Raw genomic sequence first — 14,442 nt, forward strand, 5'->3', positions numbered from 1 at the left:
TGTTGCTTGGCGGGTCCGGGCTGGGGATTCGAACCCGCCACCTTAGGTGTACGTGGCTGGCGCCTTAGCCGGTTGAGCTATAGGCCCCGAGCCAATAGGTCATAAATTAACAACGTAATGTTATATCTTAAGGAAGTATAAAAAGAAGAGCAAACAAAATCCAAAGCTCACAGAAAAAAAGAAACACAAAATCTCAGGCAGAAATAAATGAAATGGAAAACTAAAACATAATACAAAAGATTAATGAAACAAAGGTTGGTTCTTTGAAAAGATAAACAAAATCAATAAGTCTCTTGCTGGATTAACCAGGAATAGAAAAGAAAGTTCCTAATAAGCTCCATCAGAAATTGAAAAGGAAATATTACAAATGATGCCACAGAAAAACAAAATATCATTAATGAATATTATGAAAATTTCTATGCACATTAACCAGAAAATATAGAGGAAATTCCTGGGAAGACCCAACCTCTCAAGGGTCAATCAGAAAGAAATATGATAGCTCCTAAACAGACCAGTAATGAGAAGCAAGATAGAAGTAATTAAAAAAAAAAAAAACTCTCAAAAAAAAAAAAGAAAAAAACTCTCAACAAACCCCCTCCTCCCGCCCCAGATCAAATGGATTCAAAGCAGAATTCTATGAGACCTAAAAGAAGAGCTGGTGCCAATATTACAGAAATTATTCCGTAACATTGAGAAGGAGGAAATCCTTTCCAACTCATACTACAAAGCCAGCATCACTTTGCTATCAAAGCCAGGAAAGGACACAGCAACAACAACAACAATAACAACAACAAATTACAGACCAATATCCCTTATAAATATAGATGCAAAAAGCCTCAACAAAGTACTCAGAAACCTAATTCAACAGTATATCAAAAAAAAATAATAATAATCCTCTGTGACCAAGTGGGCTTCCAATTTTTTCACATCCTTGCCAGTACTTATTTTCTGTTCTTTTTTTTTTTTTGGGTAGGTGTGTGTTTTTTAATATAATACTGTCCTAACGGCTATAAAATAATATCTCATTATTGTTGTGTGGTTTTTATCCACATTTTCCTATCCATAAGTGAAGCTGATTATCTTTTAATGTGTTTATTGGGTATTTATATATCTTCTATAAAGAAATATCTCAAATCCTTTACCCAGTTTTTAAATTCAGTTGTTTCTTTATGTTACTGGGCTGTAAAAGTGCTTTATATATTCTAGGTATTAATTATCATTTGCAAATATTTCAAATATCATTTGTAAATATTTTCTCCTTTTCTGAGGGCTACAATTTCACTTTGTTGATAATGTCATTGGATGCACAAAACTTTTAAGATTTTATAAAATCCAATTGTATCTATTTTTATCTCTTGTTGTTTATGGTTTTGGTGTCATATGCAAGAAGTTATTGGTAAAATCAATGTCATGTATTTTCCTTTATATTTTCCTCCAAGAATTTTAAAGGAAGTGGGTCTATCAAGTTTTTGTAAAGGATTTTTTTTTTTTTTTTGCTATTTGGGTTCCCTTAATATTCCATATACATTTTAGAATAAATTTTGTATGTCTGCAGAACACATTGTTGGGATCTTGATAGAAATTACATTAAATCTGCAGACCACTTTGGTTATTATTAATATCTCAATAGTATTAAGTCTTTTAATTGATGAACATACAATGTTTTCCCATTTATTCTTGTCTTCTGTAATTTTTTTCAGTGATATTATATAGTTTGCATTACACAAGTATTTTGCCTCCTTGGTTAAATTTATTCCTAAGTATTTTGTTAATTTGATGATATTGTAAATGGAAATGGAATGGTTTTTCTCGACTTCCTTCTTGGAATGTTCAATTGCTATTATATAGAAATGCAACTAATTTTTTTTTTTAATGACACAGAGTCTCATGCTATTATATAGAAATGCAACTAATGTTTTTTTTTTTTTTTTTTTTTTTTTACGACACAGAGTCTCATTTTGTCACCCTCAGTAGAGTGCTCACAGCAACCTCCAGCTCTTAGGGCTTAGGCGATTCTCTTGCCTCAGTCTTTAGGGTTTTCTATATATAAGATCATGTCATCAAAACAGATAATTTTATTTCTCCTTTTCCAATTTGAATGTTTTTTTATTTTCTTTTCTTGCTCAATTGTTCTAACTACGACTCTCAGTACTTTTTTGAACTGAAGTGGTGAAAGCAGGCATCCTTACCTTGTTTCTGCTCTTGAAGTTTCAGTCTTTCATCATTAAGTATGATGCTAGCTATGGGTTTTTCATATATGACCTTCTTTATGTTGGGATAGTTTCTTTATTTTCATAGTGTGTTGCGTGTTTTTATACTGCAAAATGTTGGATTTTGTCAAATACTTTTTTCCACAGCAATTGAGAGATGATATTTTTTCCCCCTTCATTCTGTTAATGGAATATTATATTGATTGGTTTTCATATGTCAAACTATCCCTGCATTCCAGGAATAAATCTCACTTAGTTATATAATATAATGCTTTTAGTATGTGTTTAAATTTTGTTTTGCTGGTATTTTGTTAAGGATTTTTGTATCTATGTTAAGTATTGTTGTATCTATGTATCATAAAACTATAGACTAAGGGATATTGGTCTGTAGTTTTCTCTTTTTTGTAGTGTCTTTGGCTGGGTTTGGTATCAAAGAAATGCTGGCCTTGTAGAATGGGTTAGGAAGTGCTCTCTCTTTTACAACTTTTTGAAAGAATTTGAGGATTCATGTTAATCCTTTGTGAATGTTTGATAGAATTCACCAGTGAAGCCATGTCGTCCTGGGTTTACCATTGTTGGAAGGTTTTTAATTACTAATACAATCTCCTTACTAATTATAAGTCTATTCAAATTTTCTATTCCTTCATGATTCAGTCTTGGCAGGTTGTATATCTAGGGATTTATCCATTTCACCTAGGATATCCAATTTATTGGCATACAGTTATTAATAATAATTATTTTTATTTCTGTAAAGGCAATGGTAATATCCCCCTTCCATTTCTGATTTTAGTTTAGTCCTTTCTTGTTTTTTTCTTAGTCAATATAGCTAAAGATTTGTAAATTTTGTTGATCTTTTCAATGAATCAGCTCTGGGTTGAATTTGCTGTTTTTATACTATTTTATTTATCTTAAATCTTTGTATTTTTCTTCCTTCTTCTAGCTTTGGGTTTAGTTCATTCTTTTTTAGTTATTTGAGGTGTAAAGCTCTTGAAATCTTTCTTTTCTTAAGTGTTTGCAGCTATAAATTTTCATCTTAGTACTGCTTTCACTTCATTCTATAAGTCTTGATTTATTGTGATTTCATTTGTGTTGACACATTTTTAAATTTTCCTCATGATTTCTTTCTTCATCCATTGGTTGTTAAGAGTTTGTTGTTTAATTTCCATATATTTGTGAATTTTCCAGTTTTTCTTCTGCTGTTAATTTCTAGTTTCATTCCATTGTGATAAAAAAAGAGATAGTTTTGTGATTTCAATCTCTTTAAATTTATTAAGACTTGTTCAATGGTCTACCAGATGGTCTCTCTTGGAAACTGTTCCATGGGAACTTAAAGAAAAATTGGTTGTTTTGAGTGGATTATACTGTATATGTTAGGTGGAATTGGTCTATAGTCTTGTCCAAGTACTCTATTTCTTTCTTAATCTTTCTGACTGGTTTTCTATCTACTGTAGAAAGAGGGATATTGAAGGCATCTGGTATTTCTTTCTTCAGTTTTGTCAATGTTGGCTTTATATATTTCAGAACCCTAATATTTGGTTCATGTATAATTGTTTTATTTTCTTGGTGAATTATTTTATCATTATATTATGTCCTCCTTTGTCTCTCATAACATTTTTTGACTTATTGACTTATTGACTTATTGACATTTATTGACTATTTTATTATTAGTATGTCCTCCCCTGCTATCTTTTGCTTACTATTTGTATAGAATATCTTTTTCCATTCTTTCACTTTCTTCCTATTCATGGAAAATCTGAAGTGAAATTCTTTTAGACTGCATTGAGTGGGATCCTGTTTTATATTCTTGCTGCCAATTCATATATTTTGCCATGTTTTTAATCCATTTACAGTTAAAGTAATCACTGCTAGGAAAGCACCAACTTTTGCCATTTTGTTGTTTACAGCATTTTTTGCCCCTTGTGTCCTGCATTACTGTTTCCTCCCTTTATGTTTAGTTGGCTTTTTATTAGTGACACCTTTTAGATTCCCTTATCATTTCCTTTGTGAATATTTTCTTTGTGGTTACCATTAATATAACATCCTAAAGTTATGATAATCTATCTTAAATTCATATGAACTTTAATACTATACAAACACTCTATTTTGAGTGGTGCCTGTAGCTCAGTGGGTAGGGCACTGGTCACATGCACCAGGGCTGGTAGGTTCAAATCCAGCCCGGGCCTGATAAAAAAAAAAAAATAGCCGGGCATTGAGGCAGATGCCTGTAGTCCTAGCTGCTTGGTATGCTGAAGTAAAAGAATTGCTTAAGCCCAAGAGTTTGAGGTTGCTGTGAGTTGTGACCCCATGGCACTCTACCAAGGGCAGCAAAGTGAGACTTTGTCTCAATGAAAAAAAAACAACTCTATTTCTTTACAGCTCTTCTCCTCTTATGTTATTGCTATCACAGATTACATCTTTATATACATTTATTAACATATATTCATAATTATTTTTATGCATCTATTTTTTTAAAATCCTGTAGAAAATAAAAAGTGGACTCATAAACCAAAAGTATAAATGTTTGTATACATTTGTTAACATAGATTCATAATTATTTTTATGCAACTATCTTTTTAAATCCTGAAGAAAATAAAAAGTGGACTCATAAACCAAAAGTACAATAATATTATTTTTATATTTGCTTATGTATTTACCATTACTGGGGAACATTATATTGTCAAATGTCTTCTAGTTACTAACTAGTATTATGTCATTTCAAACTGAAAGACTTCTTTTAACATAGTGTATATCTTACAGTGCAGTGATAATAAAACCTCAGCTTTTGTTTGTCTGGATTCTTAATTTTGCTCTTGTTTTTGAGGAAATGTTTTCCCAGATACAGAATTTTAAGGTGACTGGATTTTTTTGTTGTTATTGTTCCTTTCAGCACTATAAATATGTCATCCTACTGCATCTGGTTCCCAAGGTTTCTGCTGAAAGAACCACTGATAGGTTCATTGGGGATCCCTTGTTCATAATGAGTCACTTTTCTCTTGCCTTCAAGGTTCTCTTTGTCTTGGGATTTTGCCAGGTTTGATTATAATTGTGGATTATAATTGTTTGATTTTATTGTGGATCTTTTTGGGTTTATCCTACTTGGAGTTCATGGAATTTCTTGAATTTGTATATCTATGTCTTTCCTCAAATTTAGTATATTTTCTGCCATCATTTCTTCAGAAAGTCTCTCTTCTCTCTTCCTGTGGGACTTCCATTGTGCATATATTGGTTGGCTTGGTGGTGTTCCCTAAGTCCTTAGCCTGTGTTCACTTTTAAATTCTTCCTTCTTTGTATTTCTCAATTGCAATAATTTCAAAAGATCTGTTTTCAAGTTTGCTAATTCTTTGTTCTGCTCTTGAGTTTGCTGTACAACTCCTTGAGTGAAATTTTTAAAACTGTTATTATTTTTCTCAGTGTAAGAATTTCTTTTTGGTTTACTTTTTCTTTTTTTTCATTTTTTTTAAAAAGACACATTCTTTGTTTTATTTCTGGGATGTGGGTACGCAGATTACATCCCTCCTTCTCTTTTTCCAAAGTCCAAAGTTTAATTAAGACAAGTCTCATGAGGAGTTTCCTCAGGCTTCAGCCATGTGTGGGCCAGCCAGCTCTCAGTATATGGCTGGAGCAGGGCATATTGACTATTTTAAAAGTTACCTTTGCTTTCTATGGGGCAATGAAACTCTCTTTAGTCAGCTGTGAGGAATTCAGGTGAGGGTTCCTTCTATCTTCGCTGCCCTGAGTGTGGTCAGGATGATGGTGTAAAGTTTTTTCTTTTCTTTTTTATTAAGTCATATACACATAGATCATGAATACATGTATGCATATGTGGGGTACAAGATGTTGATTTTTTAATACAATGTGGAGTGTTTACATCAAACTAATTATAGCTTTCGCCTCATTTTGATATTCTTATTTTTTTCCTATATTGTCTTCCCGATTTTCTGTAGTTCTTTGTGTCTGTCTTTAACTCTTTGAGCATATTTAAGAAAATTATTTTAAGGTCTTTATTTAGTAAACCTGATGCCTATGTTTCTTTGAGGACTGTTTCTGGAGATTTATTTTGTCCTTTTGAATGGAAGATCTTTCTCAGTTTCTTTGCATGCCTTATGACCTTTGGTTGAAAACTAAGCACTAACAAAATAACCACTCTTTCAGTCTTTGCAGACTGGTGTGTAAGACCTTCACTGATTTGTGGGCCCATAGCCTTAAGATGAACTGAGGTCTTCTCAAGGCTTTTCTAGGCATGCTTCCTTTCTGTGTGTGTGTGAGCGCTTCCCAAACCTTCCCCTCAACTGCTTTTAAATGCCTGTATTTCCTGAACTCTCACTGCTATGTAGTCTCAGGGCCTCAGGTGTTCTATTGTATTCCTCTGTCCGTAATGTCTTGTCTTCAAGGTCTACAGTCCTTGTGTGGTTTTCCTATTCTGCTTTGTCTACCACAGCCTTCTGCAGCTTTCAACCTAAAACCGAAACTGTGCTGCTATTTCCTGTCTGAGTCAGGAAATACAGAAACTACTCCCTTTATTAGCCCGTAGACAGGCCAGAATGTTGCAATCAAGTTCCACTCTGCTCCTTTTATCCTAAGGAGGGAAACAGAGATTAGGTCAATTCCTTCAGACTGCATGACACAGGAGGGTGGATTGGGTAAGGGTGACTAAAAAAGGCCATAAAATTTCCAATCATTTTCAATGTGACATTTTCTGAATTCAGCATTCACTTATTTGCAATAGATGTTTGACTGATTTTTTTAGTTCTTACGTAGTATAAAGTTATTTTAGTCAGTCTGTAGCTGCTTCTTTGATGTTTCCATGAGGAGAATGAGGGCATAGAACTTGCTATTTTGCCATCTTGTTGATGTTACTTTATTCATTTTCCCTAGTATTTTTTTCTAAGTTTTTCATACTAATTTCTATTAACCTATCTTCAACATTCCTTGACTCCTTCAAGTCTGCTAGTGAATCCCTCTGGATAATTTTTTTCACATTTTTATTTCTAAAATTATGATTTGGTTTTATCATTTGTGTTTCTCTGCTGAAAATTTTTACTTTTTATTTTTTGCAGTTTTTGGCTGGGGGCCAGGTTTGAACCCTCCACCTCTGGTATATGGGGCAGGCGCCTTACTCGTTTGAGCCACAGGCACCTCCCAAAAATTCTTACATTTTAAATCATTTCTAGTGTGTTTTTCTTGATCTCATGCAATATAGTTATAAGAACTCCTTTAAAGACTATGTGGCAAATCTGACATCTGAGTTATCTCAGGATTGATATGTGTTATCTATTAGTATCTCAATTGAGTTTTCAGATTTTTATGATTTTTTATATGTCAAATAATTTTGGATTGTATAATGGGCATTGTGACTATTATGTCTCATGGATCCCGGGTCCTGTTACAATCACCTGGAAGATGTTGGTATTTTTGTGGATCTAGTTGCAGTCATCTAGAGAATGTTGATGTTTTTGTTGAGCAAGAAATCAACATGATTAAGTTCAGACTATAAGCTTTGTCTTGATCTTATGTGGGTGGTAGCTAAAAATCCCAGTTCAATTTTCAAAGCCTTTGCTATGTTGGTTTGACTCTGTCTCACCAATGAACCTCAGATTTATATAGGTTCATACTTAGAATTAGGGTAACTTGTCTCTCTGCTCTGGGATTTCTTTTTACTCTCACTCTTCTAGCTCCTTTTCCTATCTAGAAAGATGTTTTTGTTTTTCTCAATATTTGGTTGGACATGCCACATGGCCACAAAGCACCATTCCAATGGCCCCATTGATGTTGTGCCTTTGAGGGAAAACTACTATGCTCAAGACGGAAATCCCAGCAATTGTTTTACTTCCCACAATCTGGGAAACTCATCCCCATAAAATTGCTTCCCTGTATTTTCACTGCCTTCCATAATTTACTTGCTTTTGTATAAATTACAGTGTCCTCAGATAGTCTTTTTACATACTTTGTCTAGGGGGGTTGGTTGTAAATAATGTGGGAAACAGGAAATAGTCAGCATATGCCACAATAGTAGAACTGGAAAACTTTGGTTAGGGTTTTAACCATTTCTGATCCCATGTCTGACCTCATCTGACATAGTAATTTTTTGGTTTATAAACAAAAACACTTTATGTAGCCTAAAATAGATAATAATCAGAGGTGAGTTCATATTTTTCTCTTTTAAAATGAGGATAATTACAAGCAATCCACCAACTTGTTTTCCCTCCCAAAATACGTAAGAGCTGGGGAGTAGGTGGATGGCAAAAAGATTGGATTGGAAAGGGTTAATCTGTATTTTGACAGTCACCAGGAGTTTGACTCTGGAAAAACTACCTCAATTTCCATACTTCAAGAGGCCTACTTATAAAAGATAGTAGCAATAGAACTTACCTCATTTTAAATTTTTGGCATCTGTTTTGGGGAGAATATAATGTATGATAATGGGTATTAAGCACCTGTTACAGTAAGTGTCCAGGAGAAACTGACAGTTATTTCTATTCACATATTTCTATAAGACCTAACATTTTGGATTTGGATTACTGGAATAAAAATGAAAGTAAGAACTAAAGAGTTAGAGATCCGGTGGAGTTAGCTACCTGGAAACTGATGACTAAGGACAATTTTGTAGAAAAGCAAAATATCCCACACCACTTCTGTAACCCTTGGAATTACATCCTCAGCCCTGGTTCAATGATACATAAGGCACTAATCAAAATAGGAAGCTGCAAAGACAGTTCAGGCAGCTTGCAGGTATCTTTCATCAAATACTCCATTAGACAAGAATGGGCTCTACGAGGAAATAATTACTGACACAGAGCATTACTTTTCAGCAGTTTGACCCAACTTTCCCTTTATGCCTTTTATTGGGGGGGAGGGGAAGAACTAAGATTATTTGTTTTCCAGTAATACTATTCCTTCTATTTACTCCCTTGCTAGCTGGCTAAAACACAACGTGAAAGCCACTGAGGATTTCAAGTCGGTGATCTATAGGCTGTCAGCATTTGGCACAATTCAGTCAGTCACTATGTGTGGAAAGCAAACCGCAATAGTGGCGTTCAAAGATATAATTTCAGCTTGTCATGCTGTGCGTGCTTTTCGAAGCAGGACCCCAGGCACCATGATCCAGTGTTCCTGGCAACAAAAATTCCTGAGGAAAGATGTAAGATTGTCTATTACCAAAAACCTATGTGAATTCTTGAAACTTGTTTTAAAAAATGTTTTTATTTCTCAGAGCTGCGATAAAATATAATCACCATAATTGATATTTTCTCACTACAAAAAAGGCACAATGAAGTTTTTTAGTTCAAGTGCTAGGAATAAGTTAACACCACATTCCTTCCTTGGAAAGCTTAACTCTGCTGTCGCGGTCATCAATCACAGTTTTGCTTTTCTGGATAAGAAGTTCATGACCGCATTCATGCATTCATCTGACAGCCATCTTTCCTGAAGGACATTGCATTCTTCAACATTAATGGCACGTAGCTTTTCTTTCTCCCTACTTCTCATTATCTCTTTTGAAATTCTCATGGCCTGGAAAAACAAAAACAAAAAGAAAGTTAAGAGTTATTCTTCTAACGGGGTGGGACTGTTCTGTGTTTCTGATTTTTATTTCTCCAATGTTCATGTAACTAATCCTGCTAATTCGTAACATACGTGTGTAATATAAGACCGTGCTTCCCAAACTTCAGTGTGCATATGAATCACCTGATTCGGTGTGGGGCCGGCCTGTGATTATACATTTCCAAAAAGCCCAGATAAATGCTAACGCTTCTGGTTACAGAACCACATTTTAAATAGCAAGAACATATGACTCAGTCATTTTATAAAAACCAAAGTGTCATGAAGTTAAGAGTTTCCTGAAGTTCATTTAACCTGTCTGGCTTCCTAGATTACATATATTTATGTACAGTTACATATTTATCAATACTTCTTATCATTATGCTCAAGTTATTCCCATAAAGAATTAACCCTATGACCTCTTATCATGGAATATCTATTTGGCAAGTTTTCGAAGCACCAGTACAGTTGAGCCTTTAACACAGGTTTGAATTGCATGGGTCTACTTACACATGGATATTTTTCAATAAATATTACACTGAGCATACCTGCCTCTCCTGCCTCCCCTTCTACTTACTCCTTCTGTTCCTATCAACATAATAATAGGGATGAAAACCTTTATGAGATCCACTTCTACTAAATGCTAAGTAAATATATTTTCTTTTTTTTAATGAATTTTTAATAACATTTTTTTCCTCTACTTTACTATAGGAATACAGTATATAATATACACAACATATAAAGTATGTATTATTCAACAATTATGTCATTGCTGAGGCTTCTGGTCAACAGTAGGCTATTAGCAGTTTAAGTGTGGAATCAAGTTATATGTGGATTTTTGACTGTGTAAGTGGTCAACACCCATGTTGTTAAACAGTCAACAGTATTTCCAACATTATGACAATTATCTTTAAACCCAAATTCAGATGTGCTTAAAGCTAATGAAAGATGTGTCTTGTCTTTTTTGTGACTTATTCTCTGAAGGCAAGCACATTTTTCCCTTAGGAAATTATTTCCATGGTTCCTATGAGTAAAGGATGAATACTAACATTTGGGGGGAGCTTTGCATACGCTTTCAGCCTGGTCCAAACTTCTTTCTGAAAAGTGCTATCAGGAAAAACTTCAGTAACAAGTCCTTGAGCACATGCCTCTCTTGCTGTTAATTTCTTTCCAAAAATAAGCATCTCAGTTGCCTGAAATGAAAAGCAAGGTTAAGACATTAAGAAAACAAGGCTTCAGTTAACTTCAGAATTGGCTGCTTTCAAGAGGCATGGAATTGATTTACTCATAATCTTTTGAGATTGCTGATATTGCTCAGTAAGGGAGAAGCTGATGACCTCAATGAGCAACAGTTGGCAAACTGTGTGCTGAGACACCACAGGTCTCTGAAAGGTCTGGAAAGGCTGCTGCTTCTATCTGTGCCTTGTTGGAGAAGCAGATTGGGTAGCCTGGGGCCGAAATGACGTACAGCAGATACTGCTCCTATAACCCACAGCAGCTATGATTTTTTTTCTTTTTATACATTATAAAACATCACAAAAGAAAAAAAAAAAGAAAAGAAAAATTCATGGTCATAGGATTAACCTTTAGAAATATTCAAAATTCCACTCCCTGGAAACTCTACCCAGGGTCTGGCTCAGACTTTTCTTTAGCTGTACAGATACTCAAATTAATTCTATTTGACTGAAAGAAAGTGAAGACTTACATTAAAAAAAAAATGGGGATACTAAGGCGATATCCTCTCCACATTTGTGATTCTTCCTTCAGAAGAGTAATGACTATTTCATAGTCAAATGCTCTAAGATTTAGAGTTGGTTTTGCCCAAACTTCAAACTTCCAAAGTTCAAATCTTCCAAGAACAATTTGGAGAATGAGTTTAACATATTTTAATACTCACATATTAAAATATGAGTATTATTTTATATGTGTACTCATATGCTATTATATTTTAACAGCATAATGAGTTTAAAATATATATATGTATTTTTTTTTTCTCCCATTGGCCTAATAAAGAAAACAGACTCAATTCCCACTTCTCCCCTCCAATCATACTTTGAGATATTGAAGAATTTTTGTGAAGCCTTTCCCTATGACCTGGTTCTCTAGTCTTTTCATAATCCCCTTGGAGTCACACCACAGAAGCATGGACAACTAGGTTGCCATAAACACAGCAAGAGACCTGAGCAGCCTCTTAACCACCCTGACAATTGTAATTGCACTTTCAAAACTGGCTGATGAGAGGACTATTGTGGTCCAGAGTTGCTTTGGAAGGAGTAAACCCTCATTAAGCCTCACACCTGTTGGTACTTAATAAAACTGAAAGTGAAGACACCCTCTCTTTCTTAGAGGACACTCGTCATCCAGAAAGGAATTAAGGGCCCCTGAGCTCAGCAGACCAAGGGAGCCTGGCATAGCCCCAGTCCTTCAAATGACCAATGCTACACAGCTGTGGAGGACAAGGTCTTGTGCTATTTGCAAGTAGCTAGCACTAGTCAACTAGCTGAAAGAGGAAAATGCCAGTTCCAGGGGCTACAGGGAGAATGTCTAATTTTCCTTTATACCAGACACTTTCCATAGCCTAGTTTCTCCACATGTAAAACTCCTTGGAGAGCTGAAGAGTGAATAATTAGCTTCCATCTCTTCTGTTCATATTAGCAAGGGAAAGAAGAGAGAGTGTGAGATTACTTCTAGAATAGAGATGACTCATTAAATTTTATTTTTAAGCTTTCCCAAAGTTACCTTGCTTGGACCCATTATCTTCGGAAAAGTGTAGGAGGAGCATCCTTCTGGACTCTGGCCTAGGTGACTAAATGGAGTATGGAATGTTGCCTATAGTGGGGGGAGAGAAACAGAAACTTTTCATATGTGATTATAAACAAATAACTATTTGCTTATAACTTGACAATATTTGATGACATTTTTTAAAATGTAAGATTATATGGCATAGTTTATACATGAAATTCACTCTTTTAAAGTATGTAGTTTGATGAGTTTTAATAAAGATAGTTACATAGTCACCACCAGGATAAAGACGGGGAACACATCTACCGCCCCCTAAAGTTCCCTTATGCCTCTCTGTATTCAATCACTTCCTCTGACCCCCCAAGCAGCTACTAATCTGTTCTCTGTCCCTAAAGTTTTGTTTTTCCCAGGATGTTACATAAATGGATTTCTGCCTTTTGCAGTCTTTCAAGTCTTGCCGTGTCACACAGCCTAAGGCTTCTGAGAATCACCATGCTGCTGTATCCATTAGTAGTTTTTTCCGAGTACTATTCCATTGTATGGATGCATCATAATTTGTTTCTCCCTTCACTGGTTAATGCCACTGGTCCTGTTTCCAGTATTCTGGCTCTTATGACCAAGAGTGTCATGAAAAACATCAAGTTGTACACCTTAAATACATAATCATGAGTTGCTTAATGACAAGGATATTTTCTGAGAAATGTAGTAGCAGGCTGTTTCACTGTTGCACAAACATCACAGAGTGTACTTATACAGACCTAGATGATACAGCCAACTACACACCTAGGTGGTAGGAAATACTGTATCTCGCCATGTTTAAGGTCCATTTTTTTGCCCAAATTTTTGAGGGAAAAATGAGGATGCATATTAAACATGGGTAGTGCTAATTCCCTATCTTTATAAATGTTTTTAATTCTTTTATTTATGCTTATGTGTTAAAAGTGTAACTCTATGAAGCAATAACAATACCCAGATGTAAAATAATACCCTGGATTATAGTTATTGGTTTTGCTGAACCTACGATGAACTTGCAACGAAGGCATTTTTGGCCAACAATGAGCAATGCATTTCTGTTCATATATATTAGGCAGGAGCTAGCAATCTAGCTGATAATTTTACAAAATTCTTGCAAAATTCCTTGTACCTTGTATCTGCTCTTATGTTCTGTAACTAATTGTTACATATCATTTTTTATACCATAATATGTTCAAAAAAGTTACAATTCCTCTATAATACAAAAAACAAGTATCTAACCATAAGCAATTAAAAATTTGAATTACAAAACTAAAACAAAAGATTTTCTTTCCTGAAAATTTGGGCCAAAAACATGGGTGCACATTATACACAGCAAAATACAGTAGCTAGTTTATTCCTAGGCTACAAACCTGTGCACTGTGCCACTGTACTGGATACTATGGGCAATTCAAACACAATGGTAAGTTATTTGTATATCCAAACATATCACAGAAAGGGGAGAGTGAAAATATGGTGTTATAATCTAATGGGACCACTGTCGTACAATCTGTCACTGGCTAGAATACTGCAAAATGGCACATGATGGTACAATTCCTATTTGTCAATTTTATCTCAGTGAGACAGAAAAAAAATTTTAAATATCTTTTTCAGATAATTCTAAAAAAAAAATAGGTTGTTATGAACATTTGTGTACCAGTCTCTGTGCACCTATGTTTTCAATTCTCCTGGGTAAATACCTAGGTGTAGAATAGCTATGCTGTGTGGTCAGTGTATGTTTAACTTAAAAGAAGCTGCAAAACCATTTTCATCTGACATTCCCTCCAACAAGCTATGAGAGGTCCCAGTGCTCCACATTTCTGCTACATACACCTACTTATTAAAAGTCTTTTTCGGCTCGGCGCCTATAGCTCAACCGGCTAAGGCGCCAGCCACGTACACCTAAGCTGTCGGGTTCGAATCCCCAGCCCGGACCCGCCAA

The 14,442-nt window shown here is 34.9% G+C and overlaps 2 protein-coding genes across 3 annotated transcripts in view; one reads left to right on the forward strand and one right to left on the reverse strand.

Annotated features, from left to right (window-relative positions):
- The window catches only part of CUNH6orf201 (chromosome unknown C6orf201 homolog), a 31,403-nt gene extending 21,819 nt beyond the window's left edge, over positions 1 to 9,584 (forward strand). The window contains exon 3 of the mRNA XM_023512308.1: positions 9,126 to 9,584. Within this exon, the coding sequence (XP_023368076.1) occupies positions 9,126 to 9,438 (313 nt within the window). The 3' untranslated portion in view covers positions 9,439 to 9,584. The remainder of the gene's footprint in view (positions 1 to 9,125) is intronic.
- Positions 9,378 to 14,442, reverse strand: part of ECI2 (enoyl-CoA delta isomerase 2) — a 20,173-nt gene continuing 15,108 nt past the window's right edge. For both annotated transcript variants that reach the window (XM_003788283.3, XM_023512307.1), the window contains exons 8-10: positions 12,486 to 12,575; positions 10,796 to 10,939; positions 9,378 to 9,719 (exon numbers count right to left, since the gene is read on the reverse strand). In XM_003788283.3, coding sequence (XP_003788331.2) covers positions 9,564 to 9,719; positions 10,796 to 10,939; positions 12,486 to 12,575 — 390 coding nt within the window. In that variant the 3' untranslated portion in view covers positions 9,378 to 9,563. The remainder of the gene's footprint in view (positions 9,720 to 10,795; positions 10,940 to 12,485; positions 12,576 to 14,442) is intronic.

The sequence above is a fragment of the Otolemur garnettii genome, unplaced genomic scaffold (genome assembly GCF_000181295.1).
Source record: "Otolemur garnettii isolate 467f Iridium unplaced genomic scaffold, OtoGar3 scaffold00026, whole genome shotgun sequence".
Classification (NCBI taxonomy): domain Eukaryota; kingdom Metazoa; phylum Chordata; class Mammalia; order Primates; family Galagidae; genus Otolemur; species Otolemur garnettii.